Raw genomic sequence first — 26,701 nt, 5'->3', positions numbered from 1 at the left:
CAAATAAATGAAATACATTTGTCTACAAAAAAGAAACAGAATCCTATTTTTTATAGGACACTGTGATACTATATTTATGACAATAAAGCAAATTTAAACTCCTCTTTCTATTGTGTTTTTTTTTTCTCATAGTCATTACTACAATGTGAACAATTCTCATCTCTTTATATATGAAAAATGCATGATCTGAATAGAACAGCAAATTGTTACAACGTATAACTTTATATAACATATAACACTGACTACTTGTGACTTGCTGCTTTTTACTGAATTAACACAAAAGAAACATGTTAAATCAAATTTACTTCATAAAAACATAGTCTTACTACAAAATGTTGTGTGAGAAGAAAGAAACATCATGATCTTACACATAGAACAAGTGGCAGGTCCATTAATTTGCTTTTACTTTTTAAGACTTGCACAGATGTATATTGGCATATACTGTAGTATCAGATTTTGTTTGTCCCATTCACATTATTGTCCTTAACACTATCAATCACCACATTTAATCCTGCATTTAATTATGGTTTTCAGTCCAAAAATGTTGCAGTGTGCCCATATTCTTTTCCAGTACACCAAAATATCTATTGATACAACCTAAATTTCTCACTAAAATTAATTCTAGTGGCAAGGGTGCTGTGATGCAGAGGACAATTAAGAGATCTAGGAATTCTAGTGACAGGGGGACCCTGCATGGGTCTCATTTTTACTCAAATTATGATTACTGGGATTAGTAAAGTCAGCTATTTGCATGGTTCTTTTCATAAAACAATGAGAAAAGGCCTCAAAACGTTGTGGAATAAAGGCTATAATAGTATAGTTGTTTCAACAAATGCATTTTCTTGTCTCAATTACTTTTGTTAAATCTTTCAGTTGGTTTAGGGTAGGGTTTAGTGTACTGTAGGTGGTACATTATTTTCAAACACAACAGAGCATTAACCTTTTATCATAACTCACTGGACATTTAACTTTTAAAGTATCGATGCAACAAGTCAACCCTAAACACAAGAATACTTTTTTCGGAATTAAAGATTACCTTTATTTATTTATTTTACCTTAATTAGTTTTTGCGCTTTTTTTTATGAAAAATAACAATTCAAAGCAGCTTTGTAACGGTGTCAAATAATGTCTATATGGCAGAAATGTCCAGTTTTACAATACAGTTGTAATATTTATTTGTAAAATTCACTCATTTACTTTTGCAGTGAAAAAATGCAGGGTATCTCAGCTTTGTCTTTAACATGCTAAGGTGAAGTAATGATAAGGAAAAGGAACAGATACACAAACATACTGCAGCACTGCAGATAAGTCTCCCCAAAAGGCAAATCTGTCCAGTGTCTGCACCACTGGCATTTAACAGACATGTGGGCCTGTAAGATCTGCATGTGAGAGCTCCATCCTTACATATGCAAGCTAAACTGAAAAGATGAGGAAATATGCGGTCCTCCCATCCTCTTTTCTTTGGCAACACATTATATACAGTGCCCCATCCAAAACTGGATGAGTGATGATTAAATTAAGTTCCCATTTGAATAGTTGGAGGGGTGAAGAGAGACAGAGGTGAGAGTGTGTGAAGAAGTGTGGCACTCATATACAGAAAGCATGCTAAAAAAATGTATTCACTTCTTCATCCAACCATGGTTTCTTGCGAAACAAATGCCCAATAGCAAACCCCATTGTTAATGAACTTGTAGTTTTCACATTTTTACATTTATTAAAATTTACAGCTAAAGTATTCACATTTCTTGATTATGTTGACACCAGAACGTGATAGTTCACTCAAAAATAATTTCTTTACTCTTATGATGTTCCTAACCCATATTACTTTCTCTGTTATATAAAACATTAAAGTATCATAAGAATAGTCCATAAAAATATAACTCAAGACTTAAATTAGACATTATGCAAATGTTAATATAAAATCAGGCTTTCATATTCACAATATGAGTCCTGGTCAGCACCCCAATGTGAAATGCAGTGGCTTTGTCACACTGAAAGGGTTTATTTTGCTATAATGATCATCTGACTGTAGGCTATATTATCCAGTTTATTACATAGCTATGTAGCAAATAAATATTTAGACATGAAATACTGATTTTAGTTAATTTTGTCACTTTGCCAATTGTTTTTTTTTATCTTATGCTAATAAAAAATATAAAAAAATGGCCCAGCAATAATACAAACACTACAACAATAGTATCATACTATTAAAAAAAAAATATTGAGGTAATTTTCAATTAAATTGATAACTTTACAGCAAGATAATGGCAGCAAATGTGCAAGATGGCAGCAGTTGTGTTACTATGAAATGAGTCCGTAGTACAAAGACAAAAAAGTAGCGCATGTTCAATTTACCAGATGATCCATTTGTAACAACTCCTAGATAGCATGACTGATCAATCAAGTAATCCCAAAAGTCATGTAAAAATCATGGGTAATCGTCTTTCCCAGCAGGGGTCTTCTTTAGTAGAAATCACATCACTTTTCTAAACAGAGCACCTAAATAAGACAGAAAGGGCACTTTAGCATTGGCAATTACTGGGGCAGAGGCTCAAGCTCAATCGTCCCCCTCCTCCTCTTTCAGCAGGACATTGCACTCTGCAAAAATTGTTCAGGAATGAATTGAGGAAAGTAATTAATTGTGCCTGCTTCACTTCAACACATGCTCATTCCATCGCATGATATTATGGTGGATTAGAACAGTCTGAACTGCTGCTGGTGACAATCAACGAGACAGTGAAAGAACAAATTAATTATGACCAATTATCCATCCCTCTTAAACATAAATAAATCAATCTTAATACCTTTCACCTACACAGTACATCTGCAGTCTTTGTGGTGCAGGAAGTTCAACTGCATGTATTCCAGGATAGTGTGTAGGAACATGCCTAACAAGACAGACAAACAAACAAACAAAATGTGACTTTGTGAAACAGACTGTTGCAGTCTAATTTTAACACAAAGAAGCCTCTTTTTTTCATCTTGACTGAAGGGACGGTACAGGGTGCATTACCCCCTTGAGAAACCGACCCTTGTGTATTTTGCAGTAGTCACATAAACTACTTTTGCTAGTGTTTTATTATTTATAGCATCAGCATGCTTGAGGATAAGCTTATCAGTGTGTTTCTGGCATGCTAGAAATTATGAGATATAATGGGCAGAAGAGTGGGGAATGAAATCTGAAAATAACACAAGCCAGACTTGAAAGCAGACTCAGTATTCCGGAGGACATGCGTTCATCGCTTTGCTTATTGTGAAGATTGTTTTTGGCCAGCCCATTAAATCCGTTTCTTCAGATTCTTTGGTACTCCACTCGTGTAGTCTATATTTTTGCCCTCACAGTCAATGTCATCAAGGGAGACATTTAAGGCACACTCTTCCATATGATCCTGCCCAGAATGAAAGAGATGGTTCTACTTTTCTCCCCGTGGTTGAGTTAACGTCCCCTGACCTCACAGTGACATTCACATCTTGCCTGGGAATCCAGCCACGGCAGTTTGTTAACTTGGGATTAGCCAGTGGATGAGTTCACAGAAAGAAGACTGCCTCTCCTTCACAACTTCAGTCCGAACGCTGGCTCCATCCCAGAACTCAATACCAAGCTGCTCAGGTTAGGATTTAATTGCTTGTTCAGAGCTATAACAGGCCCTCTCTTTGGAGACTGCTGGCGGACTGCCATTGGAGAACCAATACTGACGTCTAACCCCCTGCATTGGGAGGAAAGTCACTGGGGCAGCATACTGTGTGTTCGGATTGGGAGCAAAGAGAGCACAAATGGATGTCCCAATACACTTTAGGTGACTAACAATTTTACTCTTGGGGTCTCATCTCATCCTCTGAATAGAGAGCATACAGTGTGTTTGCTCTTGCACTGTTATTCTGTCACCCATGCCTGACACTATGAAAGGTCTGCACTGCTGGCTGCACTGCTGGCTTTAAAAAATACCCAACAACAGCCTTTTGTTTTTTTAATGATGTTCAAACCACACTGACAGAAAAAAAGTGCACAGTGCACACAGAAAAATGTAACCTGTTTATCATTGTATTTACTTAGACTTAGTTCTAACTGTGCCGTGTGGCGCATTCGGCACCAAGCAGTCTCCAGCAGGCTTCTTCTAGCAGCTGCATCTATCTCGCTTGATGCGGTGCTTTAAGGCACTAGACGGCCCGGCATCCTGGCCTGACGGCCTTATAACATGTGCTCAGTGATGTTTAAAGTACCTGAAAGTCATTCTCAAGGAAAAGTACAGATATACCAGAAAGTTACTTCTGTAGAAGTTACCGTTTAGAATATTACTTGAGTAAAAGTCTTAAAAGTATTTGATATTTATTGTACTTAAGTAAAAAAAAAAAAAGTATTTTTAAAATCTTAAACGTACTTTAGTATTGAAAGTAAAAGTACAAGTAAATGCAAAATGGAAAAGCAGGAAATAAATAAATTTATTAAAATGTTCATACATAGCTTGAGTAGCAAGATTGTGTTCAGTTCTAACTATTTCTTCCATTTTGTATTTTTGGGCAAGAATAAGAAGAACTTCTTCCGGTACTTTGTGTCCTTTATCCCAACATAAAAAAAAAAAAAAACATTACTGGGATCTGCATTTGAAATAGCATTTAGGACATGGATTCATTTAAACTTCAGTTACAGATGCATAAATAGGCTTAATGATATGTTTTTAATATAAAACGTTGAATACTGATATTGGAAATAATTTAAAACATGAAAAAAAAGAAAAAAAAAAGTGAAATTAAAACCACCAGTAGGTGAAAGCAAGTGAATGTTAATGAGTGAGTTGTTGAGATTCAACCGATTAATTCAGAAACAAAGCAGTTGACTACAGTTTTTCCTCAAATACTAAAACACATTTCACAAATATTTCCTCCATGTTCCCCAATGTCTAAACACAACACCCTTTTCTAAAGCTCAACTTTCACACTTAAACACTATTCACATTACAGCAAAACAATTGAAAACACAATGCTCAATTTGGGAGAAGGTTCTTTGTTTCATAACTGCCAATGCATATTTTTAGAAACTTTACAGTAATAGATGTTCTTAGATCTCTACAGAGGACTAGGCATTTAGATTTGAGCGTTTCATATGAAGAGCATAAATCTATAGTAAATTCTGCATGTACACTACTGTAACACAACTCGATGCAAAAACAGAATCTATTGCACACAACAGTACTCTTGAAAACATGATCAGGGTGTGAAGTTGTTTTTATTTACTTTATTCACACCACAATTACTGTGCGGCATCATGTCGCTGAGCTACATTAGGCCACATCACCTCATCCACATCACAGGCTCTATTGTCTCTTGCCAGGCACCGTGGGAAAAACGCCCTGGAATGGCGAATCCATCCTTGGTCGGCCTCCACTGGGATGTCAACACAGGCCAGCTCCATTGCCCTTAGGAGGTTCTCTCTAGTGTATGGTTGTCTGTCATAAACCTTCCATCTCCACAATGAGAAGAACTCCTCTATAGGGTTCAGGAAAGGGGGGTAGGGTTGCAGACAGACATTTAAAAACTGGTTACTGTTGGTGGTGAACCACTCTCTGATTTGGTTTGTGGAAGCGTGCATGGTCCCAAATGATCACAAAAATGTGATGTGCGGGCCCAGGATGGTGGTGTTGGTGGTCCAGGAGGATGTCTTTTAGCTCCTTTAGGAAGGTGAGGAGATGTTGGTTGTTGGAAGACCCAAGGACAGCATGCCAGAGGACAAGACCCTCCAAACCCATGGCCGCACAAAGAGTAATATTACCCCCCCATTGGCCAGGAACCTCAGTGATGGCTCTTTGGCCAATGAGGTTACGTCCTCTTTGCCTTCGTTTCTGCAGGTTGAAGCCAGCCTCATCCAGGAAGAGGTACTCATGAGGTCTAGCCTTCACATCCAACTGTAATATCCTCTGTGAAAATGCGCAGGTGTTCAGAACAACAGTCAATCAGGTAGCACAGTATTGTCCAGAAGTAATGTAGGCCACTGAGCAACACAGTATGTCCACTAACTGTACTGTGAACATGGATGTATACTTACTCGTAACGTCGGTCTTTGTGTCACGCTCAAAGGGAACCGTATAGACCCGTTTCATCCACATCTTTTGGCGCCGGAGAACTCGGTCTATTGCGGCCAAGCTGACAACATCGATGCTCTCAAAGTTGACATTATCGGCAATGACTTTGTCTGATCTCCCGGAGTCTGATGAGGTTATTCTCACGAACCATATCCACAATGAGGGTTTCTTGTGCAACTATAAATATGGCAACCCTCCCACCTCTATGTGGCATTCTTTCAACTCTAAAGAAAGAAACAGGTCTTGTCAATTGACATGTTTTACAATACAGTAACAACTGATTTGAAAACAATAGACTACTTTTACAGGCTTGTAAAATTGTATTGTGACAAAGAAAGCAATAAAGTACAATACCTGTTGTGTTGTCTGAATGCCCTGATAATAGTGGCCACGGTGAACCTACTCAGGTTTGGACGGACTCGTAGTCCTGCTTCAGCCATTGTCATGCCATGGACAATGACATGGTCAATGACTCTTGCTCGCATCTTGTCCGTAATGATGATGCGAGGTTGTCTCGCTCTCCCTCCTGGACCTTCTCCTCTCCCTTGTTGGCCTGCTCCTCTTCCTCCACTGATTTGAACTCCTCTTCCTCGTTGGCCTGCTCCTCTTCCCCCTCTAATTTAAACTCCTCTTCCTCGTTGGCCTGCTCCTCTTCCTCCACTGATTTGAACTCCTCTTCCTCGTTGGCCTGCTCCTCTTCCTCCACTGATTTGAACTCCTCTTCCTCGTTGGCCTGCTCCTCTTCCTCCACTGATTTGAACTCCTCTTCCTCGTTGGCCTGCTCCTCTTCCTCCACTGATTTGAACTCCTCTTCCTCGTTGGCCTGCTCCTCTTCCTCCACTGATTTGAACTCCTCTTCCTCGTTGGCCTGCTCCTCTTCCTCCACTGATTTGAACTCCTCTTCCTCGTTGGCCTGCTCCTCTTCCTCCACTGATTTGAACTCCTCTTCCTCGTTGGCCTGCTCCTCTTCCTCCACTGATTTGAACTCCTCTTCCTCGTTGGCCTGCTCCCCTTCTTCCATGGTGAGCTCTTCTCCCATCCTCTGACTCGAATTCCTCTTCCCCTGACTCTGCTTCCATCCATTGCGTTTGTTTGGAATCTTCAGCAAACTGTGCACTCTGAACTTGCTTTTATACATGTGGTCACAGCATTAGCAACAAGTGTCTTCAATTTTGAGTCATTATGTGTAATGAATGATGCCAGGTGTGTTCATTGTGTTCAAATATTGCTGACTGTGGCAAGCATTTTGCATCACATGAGCTTTCATTTGAGAATATGAGCAGAGTTCTTTTGCAACTTGTGTTTTAGCAAAAAAAAATGTGTTAAGATTTATGTTCATGTGAAATGTGTTTATGATATTGGAAAATGATGGCTAGATTTAGTAAATGTGTTTAGACAACTGGTCATTTGGTTTAGGGGATTGGCTTTTGTGTGTTAGCATTTGAGAAAAACTGTATGTTGATGAGTGAATTACTGAATCATTTATGCAACAGTTTCATTCAAAAGCTGATTTATAGTAAACACTGCCCATTGCTCAGAGATACGAAACAGTGCTGTGATCTTTGTTTGGAACTATTTTTGATAGCAAAGTTGAGCAAAAACAAGCAATATTATGTCTAAAATGTAAGACACATCGCTTTACAGAACTTATAAAATGATTATTAAATGTGATTATGCATCTGCAGAAAAATGGTACTCTTTGTGTGATATAGATTAAGTTAACTTGGCCTACATTCAATTATATAAATAAAAATGTATACAGAAAAATATTGCCATCTACAATTTAGAATGCCTGGAATATTGCGTTTTAATAGACTAATAAATTTATGTGCGTGCACTCTGTGTATGATTTGCTGATATAAACTACTTGACATTGTCAGATTGCACATCAGCACCATAATATCGCAGACGATGCTGTATATCGCACACCCCTGACTCAACTTGAGTGGAAAATGAAATAATCCACGGTTGTCACACACTTGTTTGCACATGAAAGGTGTTTTTAATGGTCTAACTTGCAAACGCCAGACCACTGAAACGTCAAACCTGCTTTCCTGCAGTCTGTTTTTTTGTTGTATGTTTATTTATTTATTTTTTAATCTTTTTTGTAGTAAGTAACGAATATACTTAAGGGAAATGTATTGGAGTAGAAGTATACATTTTAATTAGGAAATGTACTGGAGTAAAAGAAAAAGTTGCCTGAAATATAAAAACTCAAGTAAAGTACAGATACTCCCAAATAATACTTAAGTAGTGTAACAAAGTATTTTTACTTCGTTACATTACAACATTGGGTGTGCGGTTCTCATCCGGACCACGGGTCCGGCATCTCACGTCTCTGGTGGCGCGGGAGTCCCTCTACGCACCCTTCCTGGACCCACATGGACACCAGCATGCATGCAAGGGGAAGAGACCTATCTCCCGAAGAGAGGCACGCTCTTCATTTAAACAGCGGCGGTGATGAGGCTCCAAATACATCAGGTGTGCCTCATCACTTGCTGCCAGGTCTGACTCTACCAGTGCCCCTCCTCTCTCACACATCCACTTCTCCTGTTAGGAGCCCGATTAAGGGACAGGGTGACGATGATAGTTAGGAAGGCTATTCCAGATGCAACCCCTCTCTCCCGGGTCCTCTGCACCACTCGCTCCAAGCGGGGCTGAACTCCAGCATGGGAGGCCCCAGGATTGGGAACCACTGGTTTAATGTGACAATGAGCATTTATATAAATTATTGTTAACCTATAATTTTTTAACAAATCATTGCTCATTGTTATTTTAACTGGACAGCTTAGAGGGAGATTTCCTTCTCTGCTTTCAGATAATAATTTTATACCTGTTTGCTATGCTGTTGTATTTTCTTGTTAAAAAACATCAACGCAGATTCCGACAACTATGTCAACATGTTTGCATAGTTGTAAGCTAGAGTTTTAGCAACTAAAAATACAAAATGTATGCTTTCAGTGAGCACTAAAATAGACACAAGCACTGCAGCCAACCCTGCAAGTCAGCACTTTTTTTTACATCCTTCTCAGAAATTCACTGGACTTGCAGACACTTAATTGATTTTTAAAATGATATTTTACAGAAAGAGACTTTATGACAGCCCAATTATGCAGTATTCTGGCAGCATCAGTGCACTTGAGAACTAATAGCTATGGAAACACCAGTGACACATACTTGCATTAATAAATCGTTATCAAACATTACAAAATACTCAATACATCAGTAGCTGATGTACCTTCACATTTAAGTATAATAATATGTTTGTCATTTTATACTATTTAAATGTGCTGTGACTAATAATCTGTTAAGCATTATTTGATGTAAGAATGTCAGTGTTATCAATGAAACTTTTACCTAGCCATTTTTATTCTTGGTGTCCAATGTAACTGACAAAACCTCAACCGCAAAAACCTTTCTAGGTTATAGCAATACACATTCTTTCCATGTACTAGATATAAAACAAATACAAACTCTAATATTGCTTTCAAAGGCCATCACACTCTAGCTAGTCTGCTTTCGAATTGAAATAAAAAAAAAGGGCTCAGGGCATGATTTTAATGATGTTGTGCGCTCTAAACCAAACAGCGGGGGCATTTAAATCACATTCCATTATTGCAATTAACAATGCCACAGCTGTTTATATTGATGTTCTATACTTATATTAAATCTCTGCAGCATGTCTGATATCATGACTAAACCATAAAGCCATCCAAATTAGATTGTTGTAGCACACGGGGACTCATGTCAATGCCAATGTTCAGAATATCATACTACTTAGTACACAGTATGCACATACTCTATATTCATGGGCTACCCAGATGATCCATTACATTTACAAAAAAAAAATAATAATAATAATAATAATTTTTTTTTAAAAATAATCCGTAGTATTCAACAGATCACACTTCAAAGAAATCTTACATGTCACAATACACTTAACATGATCTTTAATGCCAATGTGATGAGTCTGATCATCTGTTAGCTGATTGGACTGCCAAAAATTAAGACATGAAGAACTGAATTAAAAAAAAAGAGAAATTATTTACTATTTAACTCACTAATATAAACGTGTAATGAAGTGAGGTCACATGGCAGCAGTGAAGTACTCTATTGCTGCATAGGGTGTATTATGTACTATAAACAGTGAATACTACAAAGTAAAGTGTTCCATTCCAAAAACCAAATCTCTGCTTGCTTGATGCAGAAAACCCATCGGAGATGCTTCAGTTGATTTCTCTCCATAACACCAGTAAAAACTCATCTGTATCAAGTCTCTTCTCTGTCGACCTGTTCTTTCATTGATGTTCCGGGAGTGTTTTTGTAAGGTATGGTGTGTTAATGAGGTCTGTGAGTGAGGGGGAGAGCAGAACAGAGTCATTATGACGTGGGAGATAAGAGACAGAGCATGGGATTGTAGTGGTTCCATCACATTGGGATGAATAAATGCCTGATATTCATTCAAACAAGAGATACTTACATGCCTAATCAACCCTCAACCCATGAAGGTGTCAGGGTATTAGATATTCAACAGATTATGATTGTTTTTTTTTAAATCAGCAGAGGGTAGATAATGTTTATTTATACCAATGAAAAACCACTTGTGTGAAATCCAGACATATTCGTACTTCAGGCAAGCAGATTTCACAATGATGGCTGCATCATTTGTGACTAAAAATACATAGCACAATGACAGGATTTTTAAATATTAATAATTTCAAACATTTAATTTGCTACTTCTTTAAAACATAAAACTTCTTCTTTAAAACTTCTTTTAAAACAGCAATTTATATACTGACAGTATTGTGGTAGAGGTATTGGTATAGTTAACCAGGCTAATGAAACATATACTTATGGCCGCTATTATTTTTTCTAACACTATATTACATTGCTTTGTGCATGTTTAATAGGGCTGGGTATAGACTCTCATTTTTATGAAATGATATCGATTCATAAATCACAAGATTGTCAAATAATGAACGGAACATTGTAGCATCCCTCTCGTCCAATAAATTGAAATAAGCTTTGTGATTTGTTACTTTTGATATTCATTAAACAAAGTCTAATTTGCAATGCCCTGTACCTGAAATATATCCAAAAAAAGCAATATTGAACAGAATTGCAAGCTTGTGAAGGATAATCAAATGAAAACAAAATAAAAAAAAAAAAAAAACAACAAAAAAAACTTGTTTCGTTTTTTTCAGAAACCGATAAATGTTACTGTGTCTAAAGATTTGGTTTGGAGTTAACACTGCACAGCTGTTAAAAAAGAAAAATCAATAAAGTGTTTTCAAATATACATCTTAATTTTTGTTATTTATTTTTTACTTTTGTATTATTGTTATTATGTTTATTGTATTTTTTTTTTTTACCTGAAATAAGCAAGTTTTTATTTTGGCAGGCTTCTGGCAAATACGTATATGGGCTGTCAGTTTTACTGCTGCTGAGTGAAGAGCATCAGAGATCAATTGTCACAGTTTTGTGTTTTGCTCTGAAACCGGAAGCATAGCCTCGATTTATGCTTTCAGTTTGAATTTATACATTTGATCTAAAATGGTGAATGTGCATTAACAGCTGTCAACAATGACGGAACGCAAATGAGTGGTATGAACTTATTTACCTGGGGCATTTATTTATTTATTTATATTATTTTGGTCTTGGATACGCTCCACTAATGTGCAGCCCTGATTATGTTGGTTCATTCATCGTGGTAGTTCTGAAATTAAATGTCCAATGAGTATCACTAAAGGGTTAATGCCCTATCGCATTTGAAAGTAACATTCTTCTTCAACCAGTGCTTCTCAAACCCGTCCTTGGAGATCCTAATTTTGCATGTTTTGTATGTCTCCTTCATCTAACGCACCTGATTCTTCTCAGCTCATCAGCTCATCAGCTCATTAATAGACCCTGCCAGACTTGACTTGGGTGGGCAGTGGTGGGGGGCTCCAGGACAGGTTTGAGAAGCAATTCCCTACACCAGTGATTCTCAATTCTGGTCCTGGCACATTCTCAATCTGCACATTTTGTATGTCTCTCTTATCGAACACACCTGATTCAGATAATCAGTGTGTTAAGAGAGCTCCATAAACTGAGCTCCATTCGACTGACAGAGTCACTATGCAGTGTGTTCACTGCCCCTTACTCCTGAGCATGGGGTAATATACTGTATGTAACCCTGCATATTTTACGTATTTTAATATACCAGACTCAACATATTATACATATTTCTATACATATGTTCTACTGTTCACATTTGCATTAAATGTCTGCCTACATTATATTTATATGAATTATAGATGGTTTAACTTGGTGACATGTTAATTTAATTACATACAAAATAAATAAAAAATACATTAGCAAACATTATCCAAAATGTTATCCTCAACAACATGCACAATTTGAAGTCTCTGTATGTGTATTCTTTATTTAGCATGAATGATATGCCAAAATGTAACAATTGTAAAAAATAAAATGTAAAAATCACGGATTGTAAATGAAAAACTGATGGATTCATTCATTGTACATTTAATTTTAAGAGCCCACTATACACACACACATCTTTGTAGGGAGCTGCTGAAAACAAGATAGGCTCCGGATGCTGATACTGTCTTGTTTCTTCTTCTTTTTCTTTTTTTTTTTTTAGACCCCTACTGCAAAAACCATTCATACTGTATGCTTTGAGTGGACTAAAAATAAACCTCTTTCCCAGGTTTCCAAGCAACAGGCTTCTGACACAAATAAATACAATGCTCCCAACATCCCTGGCCCCCGATGGCCTCGATCGGTTCCCCCACACGTCCACCACTCCCCTCTGAAAGCTTGAGAAGTGGAGCGCTACTGAGTGATCACCGTGCTCTTGCCAGTGCCACCTCTTCAGTTGAGCGCTTGCATGAGATCATGAAAAAATTCTAAACGTAAAGGGAAATTAATCGTTTGGTGTGTGGCAGCCTAATACAAAAGCATTCCCACCAGTCACATTTAATAATGGTAATTACTAAGATCAGTTTGTGTTAATTACCGTGCAGTATTGTAACTACAGAGGGCTTGTTTGTGAGGCCAACCCCTCGGCCTTCACATTAGGAAGCAGAGTTTGAAAACGCCACTTCTAAAATGTTATGTTTCTCATGAAAATAAAATAAAAAAATAATGATAATAATAATAATATTAATAATAAAAAGTTATTTTACATTGGTATTTTATTATTTTAACTACATTTGAGTTGTACTTTTTCTCATTGTCAGTTTTTTTTTTTTTTTCATGATGTGAAAAATTATCCAATTATAATGTGTCATTTCCACCACATCTCAAATTATGTTGTTGTTTTAGCAGAGGTCACAGCCTGCAGATGAACACTTCTCTCATCTGTTTTAATCAGCACCAAAAAAAAAAAAAATAATAATAATTTATCTTAATTTATCTTATCATATCACCATTCATTTTAATATTGATGCAAAGAAACTGGCTCACTGGATTTTATTTTTCTGTTACTGAAAGTGTGGTGCACAGTTCAGAACACAGATTTTTGTTGTCAGGGAAAAGAAGACAAGACATTTTTCACACACAGATTTTCCTCAGGTGTGTGTTCTCCAAATTACAGTGAAATATGAGTCAAGTGGTCTGACCCTTTTTACCACTTGCTTTTGAAGAATTGGTGTGAGGAAGAGTGCAAAAGCGAGTTATCTCCATTGCTCATTTTGTCCCGCAGCTATAAAGCACAAAACAAGACATGAAACGATCGCTCCAAAAAAAAAAAAAAAAAAAATGATACAAATTTTCTTCAGCATTCTGAAATTTCACTTGGGTGGATGTCAAAAATGTTTAATTCACACATATCTCAAGCATAATTTACGCTGCCATTTTTTGACTTTTTGATGAACAAGCAGTACTGTACTCAAGTCTGTCTGGAGTCCGAGTCCAAGACCACAGTACAGAACAGTCCGAGTGGTCCTGAAAATATGAGTTCAGTCTAATCCAGACCTGGAGTTGATGAATAATGTGGGCGAATCTTGAATTTTACTAATGATGGAGAATGAAAGACGTTAGATCATCCAGTAATCCACCAGTTCTCTAAAGGAGGCTGACAGAGGTTGAAGAGGCCAATGGTGTAGCCATGTTTCCAATGAAAAAAGAGCCACTGTTGTGGACCTTGTTCTCAATCATGACATCACAATTGCTGAGGCATATAACCGAGAATTACCGTGTCCTCAATCATTCAAACATTGTTTGACAGTAGAGGTATGTAATATACTTACTGTAATGCTTCATAGTACAGTAGTCCACTTACATATTTCATTATACAGTAAAAATACTTTATACAGATATATACACACACACACACACACATACATATATACAATACAATAATGTGTACATAGGTACATCGGTGCATTTTCAATCTCATGAACATGACACTGATATGTTCATCTACAAAAATACATTTGAGTGATGAACTAAGGATTTTCAGCAAGTTAAAGGCTTTTGCAGGTAATCCATATTGTGTTGCTGTTTTACCAATTGTTTAGAGAAATGCACATACTGGTTTGCAAATCTTAATAGTGATTCAAGAAATGTACCAAAGCAAATGAGAAAAACCTTAATACTAATACTTGGTTTGCCAGATTTTAAGATATAAGTTTTGGCTCTGTGACAAGAGAAAACAAATGACCAAACAAAATAATAAAACTAACTAAAATATAACACAAAATAATGCATCTGACATTTTAAGTCAGTTTTGACGTGATTTATAAGTTTCACTAAGAAATCATCCCCTGGAACATGAAAGTGGCATAAGCTGAAAAAATGCCCGATTGGCTGCTTGAACATTACTGCCCTATTACCAATAACTTGATCTGTCACTAATGAAAGGATGATGCTTAAAAAAAATAAATAAATAAATAAATGACAGCAGGTAAGGGAATTAAGATTTCAAGGTGAAATAACCTCAGATAGCTCAATGAAACTGCTGTTTTCAGCATATGTAAAGAGGCATCACATAATCACAGATTTCTAACTGTTGACAGTTAAACCCACATCTTTAGGAAAGCTGAGATGACACACTTATGGCTTAATAACTGTATCCTTGTCGTTCCATGCAAACCGCTTTGAAATTCTACAGGCTTTGGGGAGGGGCTTATATTTTGTGGTTGTCAAGAGAAGTGACATGACCAGATCCAAGCTAAACTCCTGATTAGCATAAAGTAGCACCCAGTTGTCAGGTTCTTAAAAGTCACTTTGGTTCTAATGTGGCATCTTGTATTCTGACAAATTGTAGCAGTCAGGTTCATAAAATCTCAGTGTGTTCTCTTGTGCCGGGTGCTGTGAGTTCTACCTGTTGAAGTGTTGAAACAGATCACTTTTTTCTATTCAAATGAGTCCGACATCAGTCCATAGTCATCCCAGGAAAGACAGACAGCCTGGAAATAACACTTGCCAAGCCACTGTCCCCATTCAACCTTGAGAGCATAAGAGAATGAGGTAGAAAGAAACAGTTTTTATTTTCTTGTGTTAGCTATTTGGTGTCGTCTGTCCGATCTGATAGTCTGTCTCCCAGCACTCAAACAAACAGCTTTATTTGTTTGCTATTTCATTTTTGCTGCCCTTTTTTTTAAAGGGCCCACATGATGGTCAGTACTTGTTTTTGTCAGACTACTCTGATAGCAGCCAGTCAAAACTAGCCTGTATAGATAAACTAACTAGATTTATTATACATTGCTTCAGTGATCTTCTGCCTGTTCATTAAAGGCAGGGCTAGATCCAAATTAAATACCGATTATCCATAATGATCTGTAGATGAAGTTGAGTTTTATATAAACACATATATAATTAACAGAAAATAAGTTCTTCCCGGTGTTTTTATAGCAATCTAACCAACTGTTAACACTGGATAACTTTTGTGGTAAATACTAAGTGACATTGTATTATAGTAGAAAAGATTCACTCGATGCCACTTGAACTGAAGCTCTACAGCGTTCTGTCATGCAACATTTAAGAGTGTCAAATTACATTTATTGGTGGTATGTACATTATTTGAGAAATTATTTATATTATTAGACTTTCTTATCAGAAGTAGCAAATGTCTAATTGATTATTTGATTGGAGGTGCACTACAAATAATGTTAAGGAAAACCGTGAATCTGTCAACACTTGCTTGAAATACAGATCATTTTTAAGGTCAAGTAGAACCTTAATGACACTATTATTTGATATGATTTGAATATAATTTTTTGTTTGTTTGTTTTTTGATTGCATTAATGTGTTATTATCATGTTAGCTTCGATTATGTTGAAATCTGACCTTTTTTCCACACCCTTTTAATTGACAGGATATAATCGACTCTGATCATGCATTATTAAAAAAGCCAAATTCAAATTAAATAGAACTACAATTCACAATGTATTCTACAATAAAAATAAAAATATGTAGAATAATCATCATCATATCTTAGTTTTCCTCGTCTCTCTCTCCGAAATGGAATGATTCTTGCTCCCCATTTTTCCCATAGGATTTTTCTGTGACTGTGACTGGTTGGCGAGAGCAAGCATCAAAGTCCCCTGTCCAGAAACTGTCATCATTAAGTACAGCAGAACCAGTGCATTGGGATTCTTGTCTCTGTTTCTGTAAACCTTCATCGATCAACTTCCACGTCCGGGGATATGATGATAAGTGTAACGGACGACTCTGTGCTGTCCTGACAGTAGATTTGTCACACGTCTAGAAAACTATTCACTTCTCATCAGTGATATATACAGTAGCTCTCAGAATAAAGACCAGGCTAGAGGCCATTGTTGATGTTCTTTTGATGAACCGCATACCTACAGTAAACAGTAAACCTCTAATAAAAGAGTATTGGTAGAGCGACACCGTGGAAGATTCAAAGGCAGACAGAATAGCATGGAGATCCTCATCGAGTGGTTTAGAGCAAAGGCATAGGTGATATAATTTCAGCCTTGCTAATGGCACCAAAATGGAATTACAAAAATAAAATAATAATTTTCAATAAAATCTATTTTATTTTCCCCCACTTGGCTTTGGTCAGACACACAGCATTGGCTGAACAAACAATGCTGCGTCGCTCTGATCGGGACAGCAATGCTAATGGTAGCACACCTAACCTTTATTGCTTTTCACACAAATTATGATTAAATAGAAAGTTAATAAACATTACAGTTCACATCAATCATTTGACATGACTTTTTATATAATTTACACACATTTATACCATAGTGCATGGTTTGTCAACTAACCAGACCTAACCATGGCGTCACATGACCAGATCCATATACTGTATACATCGGAATATATATATATATATATATATATATATATATATATATATATATATATATATATTCCGATGTATTAAAACTGATTGGTAGCTCTTTTACTTGCATGGGCAGGAGTGGAGTTAAACTCATGACGTTCAATAAAAGTTAAAATTGCACGGTTGCACAGTTTTTGAAAATATTTGTAAAACATTTTTGTGACTCACCAGATATTTTATTTACAAACTGAAATATCATTTTATTTATATTTATCAGTTTCAGAATATCAGTACTCAATGGACATTTCACTACGTTTAATGTGTTCTTTATATTTTGTCTGGTCTGTTGCTGGCTTGGGGAAGAGTGTACTTGTGTATTAATATCAATGCCAAAGGTTATATATATATGCAAATACACATTTCAGTTCACTTTTCAGGACATGTATGGCACACTTGTTCCAAATTTGTATGAGTTTATTTCCTCTGCCCCCCACCACCACAACAGATATTCTGAAGAATGTGAGTAACTGAACAACTGATGGTCCACATTGACTTCCATAGCACTGATTTAAAAAAAAAAAAAACAAAAAAAAAATACCTTAAGGGTGAGTAAATATTAACAGATTTTTCTTTCACTTAACACTGTTAAGGGTGCAAGGATCTTGCAGAAGAAAAGTTTATGAAGAGCCATACAGAAAAAGTGTTAATGCTATGACTGAGCAAATCTGTCAGTGCTGCAAACTGTGGTATGGTCTGCCGTGTCCTGTGGGAGCTTAGCTTAGCAAAAATTATTATTATTATAATTATTTTTATTTGTCTGTTCCTGTACAGCTCACTGTGTCAAACTATATTATGAGAGTAGATTTCAGATATGATAGATCTTGCAAATGTAAAACAGTTTTGTCTGCTCATTTATCAAAGCAGCACCAAAGCAGAAGGAATAAGAAATCCTTTAGATCATCTCTTGAAATGAGGAAAAAGCTCCATCGCTCTCCATTTCGGTTCCACTTCTCACATTGAAAATTACCTGTAAAATAGTATCTCACTCCTGGCGAGCTAAGCTTGACATTTGGTATGGACTTTAAGTTAGAAGTCATATTTAATTCAATTTAAATAAAAATGAGACTGTAAGACTGTACACAGACTTTGTCCAGCTCCAGGGCTTTCAGCTGTTTCAAATCAAATATAAAAACAGAAAATAGTAACATGAATTACAGAATGTAACAAAAAAAGTTTCACTTTGACTTATTTTTTATTGTATAATTTATTTTCACACAACATCAATCATTTGATATAACAAAAGATATTTTGCTTTTGCTAGATGCTTCAGTAACATTATGTAATATTCTGTAATATTCCAATGCTTTCTAGTGTTTTCAACATGTAAAAAAAAAAACTTTTAAGCAAAACAAAACTTTTATAAAAAGAAAAAAAAAAAAAATTAATGGTGAAAGATGATAAAATAATAATAATTAAATACAATAATCTTAAGTGTTTTACTAGATTTCTTGCAAATAATTCCAGCAAAATACCATTACACAAATTACACATCTTAAAAATCCTGACAGAGCCCACCTGCACATACACATAGTTGACCAGCTTTTGGCCTTTTTCAGACAGCTCAGATCTCCAGCCCTGAGGTGTAGGATGGACAGATGGTTTCACTCGTCCTTACAGGCTTTAGGGACCTCTCACCTTCTCAGATCAGCTCACAGGAATGTAGCTAGAGGAGAGACAGCTGTGTTCTAGCTGCAGTGGGACTTTTACAACCAGCATTCTCTTTGACTCAGAGTTAAACAGATGAGATTCGGTACTTATGGGTTTAAGATTCAATTGAGAGACACATATTTGATTTGTGTAAAGTGGCAAGTGCCCAGTGCTAATAAAAATGTGGTTTGGCTGAGTTACTGGTCTGTTGGACTGAAAACTGCAAAACATCACATTCACCCAAGCCATAGCATACCTGGACTAAGCCATATCTAGGCCCAAAATATAATAAGGCCCATTGACATCTGGTATTTTCTATAAAGCAAGCATGATCAGTTCACACTTGACCACATTAAACTGTTGAGAAAGTGCATTTTTCTTCTCTTCACTTCTAATCCCTGTTAAAATCCTTTACTGAGGGGTTTATAAATGAAAGAATGACCAAATGTATTTAGAATAATCTGTTGAAGCCAGGGATATAAAAAGTACTCAAAAACTTTACTGAAGTGAAAAAACTTTTACTTTTAATAATAGATAAAATGCTGTCTTATACAGCCATACAACGATTTGATTAAAGGGAGAAAAAAACTAAATGCAACAGCACATCTTAAAGAAATCCTCCGTACTTTATCACCTAATATGTATAATTGCATGACTTTACAGTACTTTCTCTGATTAAGAGCTATAGAAAAAAAAGAGTAATATTAATCTCTCTGCATATAATGCAAGTGTACCCTACACAGAGTGAACATGACTTGATGAATCAGTGTCTTCCTAATCGAAATGATTAACAATTATTTACATTAGATTAACAAGCAAATCATGTAATTATTTACATTAAAACACGGCCCCAATAGTTACTCAGTATATCAGTACAACTCAATACCATGGTTAACATGAGCTGTTTCTCTGCTGCTCGCCTGCCTGTCAATTTAAATTTGGATTATCACAAGCAGGGTCAGGAATTACTTAATTTTAAACAAAAATGACCCCAAAATTCAAGATATATGGGCAAATAAAATATTTTTAATATATGATCTTGTTAAACAATAACACATATGCAATAATACTGTTTTCTCTGAATATCAGCATGATTGCCAAAGTGATATTGATGTTATACATTTCATTTTATTTCTTACATTTCAGAATAAAATTGTCTTGTTTTGCTCTATTTTACCATTGGAAATACTTCCAAACAGCAGAACCATTATGCATCTTAGAGAAAACCCACAGAACAGTGTTTCGTTAATTACTGAATCTGTGTTTCTGCATTAAGGAATCAGGTGATACACTGATTCAGTTATCCATTCATTGTTTATGACTTATGATATATATATTTAAAGTACTTTTTTTGTGTGTGAAAAACAAGAATTCAGCATTTTATTTTATTTTTTTTATTTTATTTTTTATTTATTTTTTAGGAGCTGAAAAATTAATAAACAATTTGAATGTCCCATTTCTGTATGTCATGTGGGCAGGAATTAAACAACCCTTTCTACCAGAAATCAAACCATTCCGTCATCAGTTTTTCATCAGTTCCGCACAGCAGAATAATAGTCCTCCGATGCTGCAGTTATACGATTCTAAACGCGTTTGTTACAACTACATTTCATCTTTTTCTCATCAAACAACCAGACTAATGAATGGCTGGACACAACCTGCACCCGGGGCAGAGCCTATAGGGCTTTCTCCTGCTTAGACCAGCGGGTCTCAAAGTGCCAGAGGGTCCGCAAAATAATTTGATAGACTACAGTATTTTCCAGACTGTAAAGTCACAATTTTTTTGATACATACTGTGATTTATTCCAAAGTGATCTATATAATGCATTTAACGTCAAATAATCAAATGTAGGCTTTTTAAGTAGGTGTGAAAAGTATTTGCTTGGTTCATGTGTGTGCCATCATGCGCCAGAAAGTGAAGTGACATTCAGCCAAGTATGGTGACCCATACTCAGAATTTGTGCTCTGCATTTAACCCATCCGAAATGCACACACACAGAGCAGTGAACACACACACACACACACTGTGCGCACACACCCGGAGCAGTGGGCAGCCATTTATGCTGCGGCGCCCGGGGAGCAGTTGGGGGTTCGATGCCTTGCTCAAGGGCACCTAAGTCGTGGTATTGAAGGTGGAGAGAGAGCTGTTCATGCACTCCCCCCACCCACAATTCCGTCCGGCCCGAGACTAGAACCCACAACCCTTCGATTGGGAGTCCAACCCTCTAACCATTAGGCCACGACAGCAGCACATTGTTGTTTTCTTTATTTTTCAATAGCATAACATTTTGTAGTTATTTTGAATGTACAGTAATAAAATATATACATAATACCATATGTCTATAAATGATTAATATTTCCCCTACTGAGGAAGAAAATCCAAGTGAACATCAATTAATACCCAATGTTATTTAAATAAACTTAAAATATATATATATATGACTCCTGCGTGTTTCCTGTACACTAATACTGGTCTGTGATTGACTCTAGTCGTCTTTGTCTGATTAATTTATTGAGTTGATTTAAACCATCATGTCTTATTGGGACTTGATGTTGTTCTGAATGCCTTTTACCTTCCTTTACACTCACACACAAAATATCTTGCTCGCACTTGCACGTTTCACGAGTTCACACTTACATATATTTAGCTGAAGTATTATAATGTATATTAGCGTGCTGTCCGGGGAAGGAAGGAGGAGATGGGGTGGAGCGGGAATACTGATAAACCGTCAATGGATAGAGATAAATCAGCTGTATTTATACCCTAGTGTTTATTAACTTAAGTGTGCTCCTCCTGTGCTAATTAGGCTAAGTATTTGACGCGCTCCTCCCGAACATTTAATGGAAGAGTGGTGACTTGCAGTTTTTATTTAATTATTATTATTATTATTATTATTATTATTATTATTATTATTATTTTAAAGTGGATTCTAGTCAGACGTAAAATAATCCTATGAATCTCTTGGTATATATTCAGATAATTCTGAAGGTTAGAAGAAAGAAAAAAAAAGTCATTACATTTATGAAATCTTGTGTTGCAGTCCTGTGTGCTTTTTAGTGCGCAGCACCTTGTGCCACATACAAGTGCATATCCTTCTGAGAAATCAATTATAACCCATTTTAATAAAACACAAGACAACGTTATAGGCCTATTAAATAGTCAATCCATTATTATTTACTATTTTTGTATTTGTGTTTAAAATATATAATTTAATTAATGAAACAAAAAAATAGTGGGCGACCAGGACGGCTGTTATTTCATACCCTCCATGCCCAGCTGATGCAAGGCATAGAATTTATATCTACACAGAATAAAGTCTAGTTTAGATTAGTCTAGCTGTTTGATGAGAAAAAGATGAAATGTAGTTGCAACAAACACGTTAAGAATCCATACAACTGCAGCAGCGCAGAACTGGGGAATAACTGATGATTGCACGGTTTGATCTTCGGCTGACCAATCAGCAGAAAGGGACGTTTAATTTATGTCCACGTGTAGAAATCAAATATTCAAGCTGTTTAGTAATTTTCTACCCCTAAACGAAAAAGAAAAAAAATGTGTAATCAAATAATACAAAAGTACAGTTATATAGTCTGTATGAAATATGCCTGGATGCCCAAGGTAGAGTCTTTTCAAAGCAAAATCCCTGCCGTAAGCTGTAGCAGATCTGCCTCAGGAACAGGTAATGTGCTGAGGATCATTGGGTCAGTATGTTACTGAGGAGAGGAGAGGCCTTGGTGAGCCTGAGACATAGCGCAAAGCTGGGGGAAAAGCCCAGGGGGACCTGCCTACCCAGGAGGACCGTGACGTTCACTGACCGTGAAACTGACAAATGGCCAGTGAGGCAGCCGCAGCGGTGTGCATGGCCAGCTGAGCTACGTGACAATACACACACATGTGCACACTGAATTAAATCTGTAATGCTAGCTCCCTGTCACCCTCTGCAATGATACGGTACACAACCACTCATTCACACTCATCGGCTACCATGTTTAAGGCTTACAACACTTCTAATTTAGGGACCTTTACTATTTTACCCACTCAACCCTCTGGCACTTTACAGATTACATTCAGGATAGTAATGCACAGACACATGCTCTTCTCACTGTCCTCTTCTGGAAATAATATGTCACAGTCCTTTTGAGAGCTGTAGATTGTCTGACATGACGGTCACAATTCCTGCCTCCGGTTTCACGGCCACGGCCTTGTAGAGAGTCAAGGAGGAACGAAGCGAATTCAGACGATGCAATACCAATCTGCAGAGAGGGGAACAGAATGAATTACAGTACCACTGTGCTTCTTCACAGATGTGAACAGCCATTAAACTGTCTGAGAGATGACTTTGACTCACCTCAATGGATCAGGTCTTGATACTCACTAATTAAACACTTTAGGGATCTATTTATAGGGCAATCTACCCAACACCATACAAGTACACCATACACCACACTAGCTTGCTCAACTCTGTATTTCCTCAACTGTGATAGAGAATATCTTTTAAGCAGTTCTATTATTTATTCATCTTAGTGCAAGAATACAATACATGTTCCTTTCGATTTTTCTTCCCTGTCTTCTGTCTTGAGTGTGAATTACTACCCGCGATTCTTGAGTGGATTAAATGAAATTGTCAGCTGAGTGTTTGATGTAGCAGTTCTTTATTATTGCCTAATCTTCTGTTTTATGGAACCTATTATTTTTCTTAATACATGCTTGTGATGTAATTGAGAACAATTTTTCAGTTCACAGGGAAAAGAAAAAAAGGACTCTGGAATCTTAAATGAAAATGCAATAACTTGAAGTCTCAAAGATGTTCCTGTTTGCTATTTGAAGTCAAATACTGTAGCCACTATAAAGGCATTGTTTGCCTAACAACAGTTTTTTAATCATTATTATTATTATTATTGTTTTGCCTGTTTAAACTACTGTTGTATATAAATGCAACTATTCTAAAATATTACCAATAGTTATAGTTGCTGAAGCCATTATTAAACATAAATGTGATACATATTACAGCAATAGTAAATAATTATACATTCAAAGGTGTAGTTCAACAAGCAAAATGGTATAATTTACTAAACCTTAAGTTGTTTAAGCACAGATTTTGTATTTAAAAGAAATATCAGTTGGAAAAAATAAATAAATAGAAAGTCAATGTCTACTGCCAACTGTTTTGTTAGCAACATTCTTTAAACTATCTTATTTTGTGCTCAGAAAGAAAGAAACTCATACAGGTATGCAACGACGTAAGAGTGGGTACATTTTGGGTGAAATATCTCTTTAAAACAGATGCAATAGCAATGGGATATGTGAAAATACTGCAGAGAAGGGATATATGCTTATTGTTTGGTGTTAGTTGTTTATATACATATAAACAATTCTGTCACATTCTACACTTGTAATTCTGCTAAGAACATAGTTGTCTAGCAGAGTCATAACCATGATTGCAGAAATATGGTGCAGTAGCTCCTCGGACTTCCAGTGTTAAAGTCCCAGCTCATGCAGGCCAACATGGATATGGCATGGACAAAAGACTAAATGAAACTTAAGATAATTTTACAAGAATGAAAACTATTGCACATGTATGTCCAACTTCATTTGCATACATACTGTAGACTATTATGGGGGATACAATCAATCAATCAATCAATCACCTTTATTTATATAGTGCTTTAAACAAAATACATTGCGCCAAAGCACTGAACAACATTCATTTGGAAAACAGTGTCTCAATAATGCAAAATGATAGTCAAAGGCAGTTCATCATTGAATTCAGTTGTGTCATCTCTGTTCAGTTGAAATAGTGTCTGTTTTTATTTGCAATCAAGTCAATGATATCGCTGTAGATGAAGTGACCCCAACAAAGCAAGCCAGAGGCGACAGCGGCAACGAACCAAAACTCCATCGGTGACAGAATGGAGAAAAAAAACCTTGGGAGAAACCAGGCTCAGTTGGGGTCAGTTCTCCTCTGACCAGACGAAACCAGTAGTTCAATTCCAGGCTGCAGCAAAATCAGATTGTGCAGAAGAATCATCTGTTTCCTGTGGTCTTGTCCTGGTGCTCCTCTGAGACAAGGTCTTTACAGGGGATCTGTATCTGGGGCTCTAGTTGTCCTGGTCTCCGCTGTCTTTCAGGGCAGTAGAGGTCCTTTCTAGGTGCTGATCCACCATCTGGTCTGGATACGTACTGGATCCGGATACATACTATTATATCTCAACAGCCTGATTGCTTGTATATTTGCAAATTGTAAACAACTGTATATTGTCTCCCAACTCTAATCTGCTAAATGTGACTGTAAGGCATGAAGATATTACAAACATTGATATCATGTTTTTTTGTAAAGCTGCTTAGAAAAAATGTGTATTGAAAAGTGCTAAATAAATACATTTGACTTGACTTGGCATGAATGACTTACCCTCAGGTCGGGCTCTATTATAGAATGAAAAACCCAGTTTTCATGATCAAGTCAAGTCATTCATCACATTACAAAAGTAAAATGGGTTGCAAATACTGTTTCATGCTGACTTGAAAGTTCTTTATTTATCTATTGCTCTCTTCATAGGTTAACCATCCATGCTGAGTGCCCTATGCATCTGGAGGATTTTCCTATGGATGCCCATGCCTGCCCGCTGAAGTTCGGAAGTTGTAAGTAATTTTCTGTTGTCATCATTGAACTTTTCTAGATCGTGTAAGTGACAGCTGCACAAATTTTCTAGAGTACTTTATAAGTAGATTGACATGCATGTTGCCTTGTGCACATGCACCCTGCGCTCTTAGCTTGGTCATGAGCTTGACATCGAAATGTGCGTAACATACTGAACTGGGTTAGGTGGGTGCAAGTTGAACATTTAACTGCCTGTGAAAACAGACCGGCTCTTGTTTGTCTTAAAGACAGTCCAGATTAGAATAATAATAATAATAATAAACTTCTAGACACAGCTCAGAAAACCCAATAACACGGTGTCTCTTTCTCCACAACTCAGAATGGTACGCAATGTCGCACCAGACGCTGATCACCCATCTATGTTTGTGCACTAATAGTAAACAACATCTATCCAAGACAGGATTGTCATTCCAATACAATATAAAACTCCAAAGGCAGACCAAAGAAATGGACCGTGTTTCTTCTGTGTGGAGTCACCAGTCCTAAAACAAACAAATGTTTTGTAATTCTCCTCCTGTGCCGAGCTTTAGATTAATAGCCCAGCCAATGACACCAGAGGTCACCATGACGCAGCAGTCACACCTTTATGAATAATACATCCCACTGGGCAATAAAACAAAAGTCCTATGCTCATACATTTTCAGTAGTGCCCTTTCCCCCCATAATACCTCTTTTTGACAAGTGCAGAAAGGTGACCCCTTATTGGATCTGTGATTTATGCAATAGTAAGACAGCAAAGAATTGGCTCTTTAACAAGAAATCATACAGTGGGCTGCTTACTTAGTGGCTTTGTTAATTACAGATAATAAGCACTGTTTCCTTAATCACCCAATCAATCTGCCATTTTATTTATTAAAGGTTCCGTTTTTTGTGCTTTGATTGTATTTACAGTGTGCAATATAACATGCGTTCATGTTTCGCATGTAAAAAAAACACCGTATTTTTCACACAATTAACTTATCTGTACACCGCTGTTTTCACTGTCAGGAAAATAGGCT

The 26,701-nt window shown here is 36.7% G+C and overlaps 1 protein-coding gene across 2 annotated transcripts in view; it reads left to right on the top strand.

The window, feature by feature from the left end:
• gabra3 (gamma-aminobutyric acid type A receptor subunit alpha3) overlaps positions 1-26,701 on the top strand; it is a 215,191-nt gene that overhangs the window by 146,666 nt on the left and 41,824 nt on the right. For both annotated transcript variants that reach the window (XM_026234254.1, XM_026234255.1), the window contains exon 6: positions 25,602-25,684. In XM_026234254.1, coding sequence (XP_026090039.1) covers positions 25,602-25,684 — 83 coding nt within the window. The remainder of the gene's footprint in view (positions 1-25,601; positions 25,685-26,701) is intronic.

This window comes from Carassius auratus, chromosome 46 (assembly GCF_003368295.1).
Source record: "Carassius auratus strain Wakin chromosome 46, ASM336829v1, whole genome shotgun sequence".
Lineage (NCBI taxonomy): Eukaryota > Metazoa > Chordata > Actinopteri > Cypriniformes > Cyprinidae > Carassius > Carassius auratus.
Note: the sequence above shows the minus strand (reverse complement) of the source record. Positions and strands in the feature narration are given on the sequence as shown.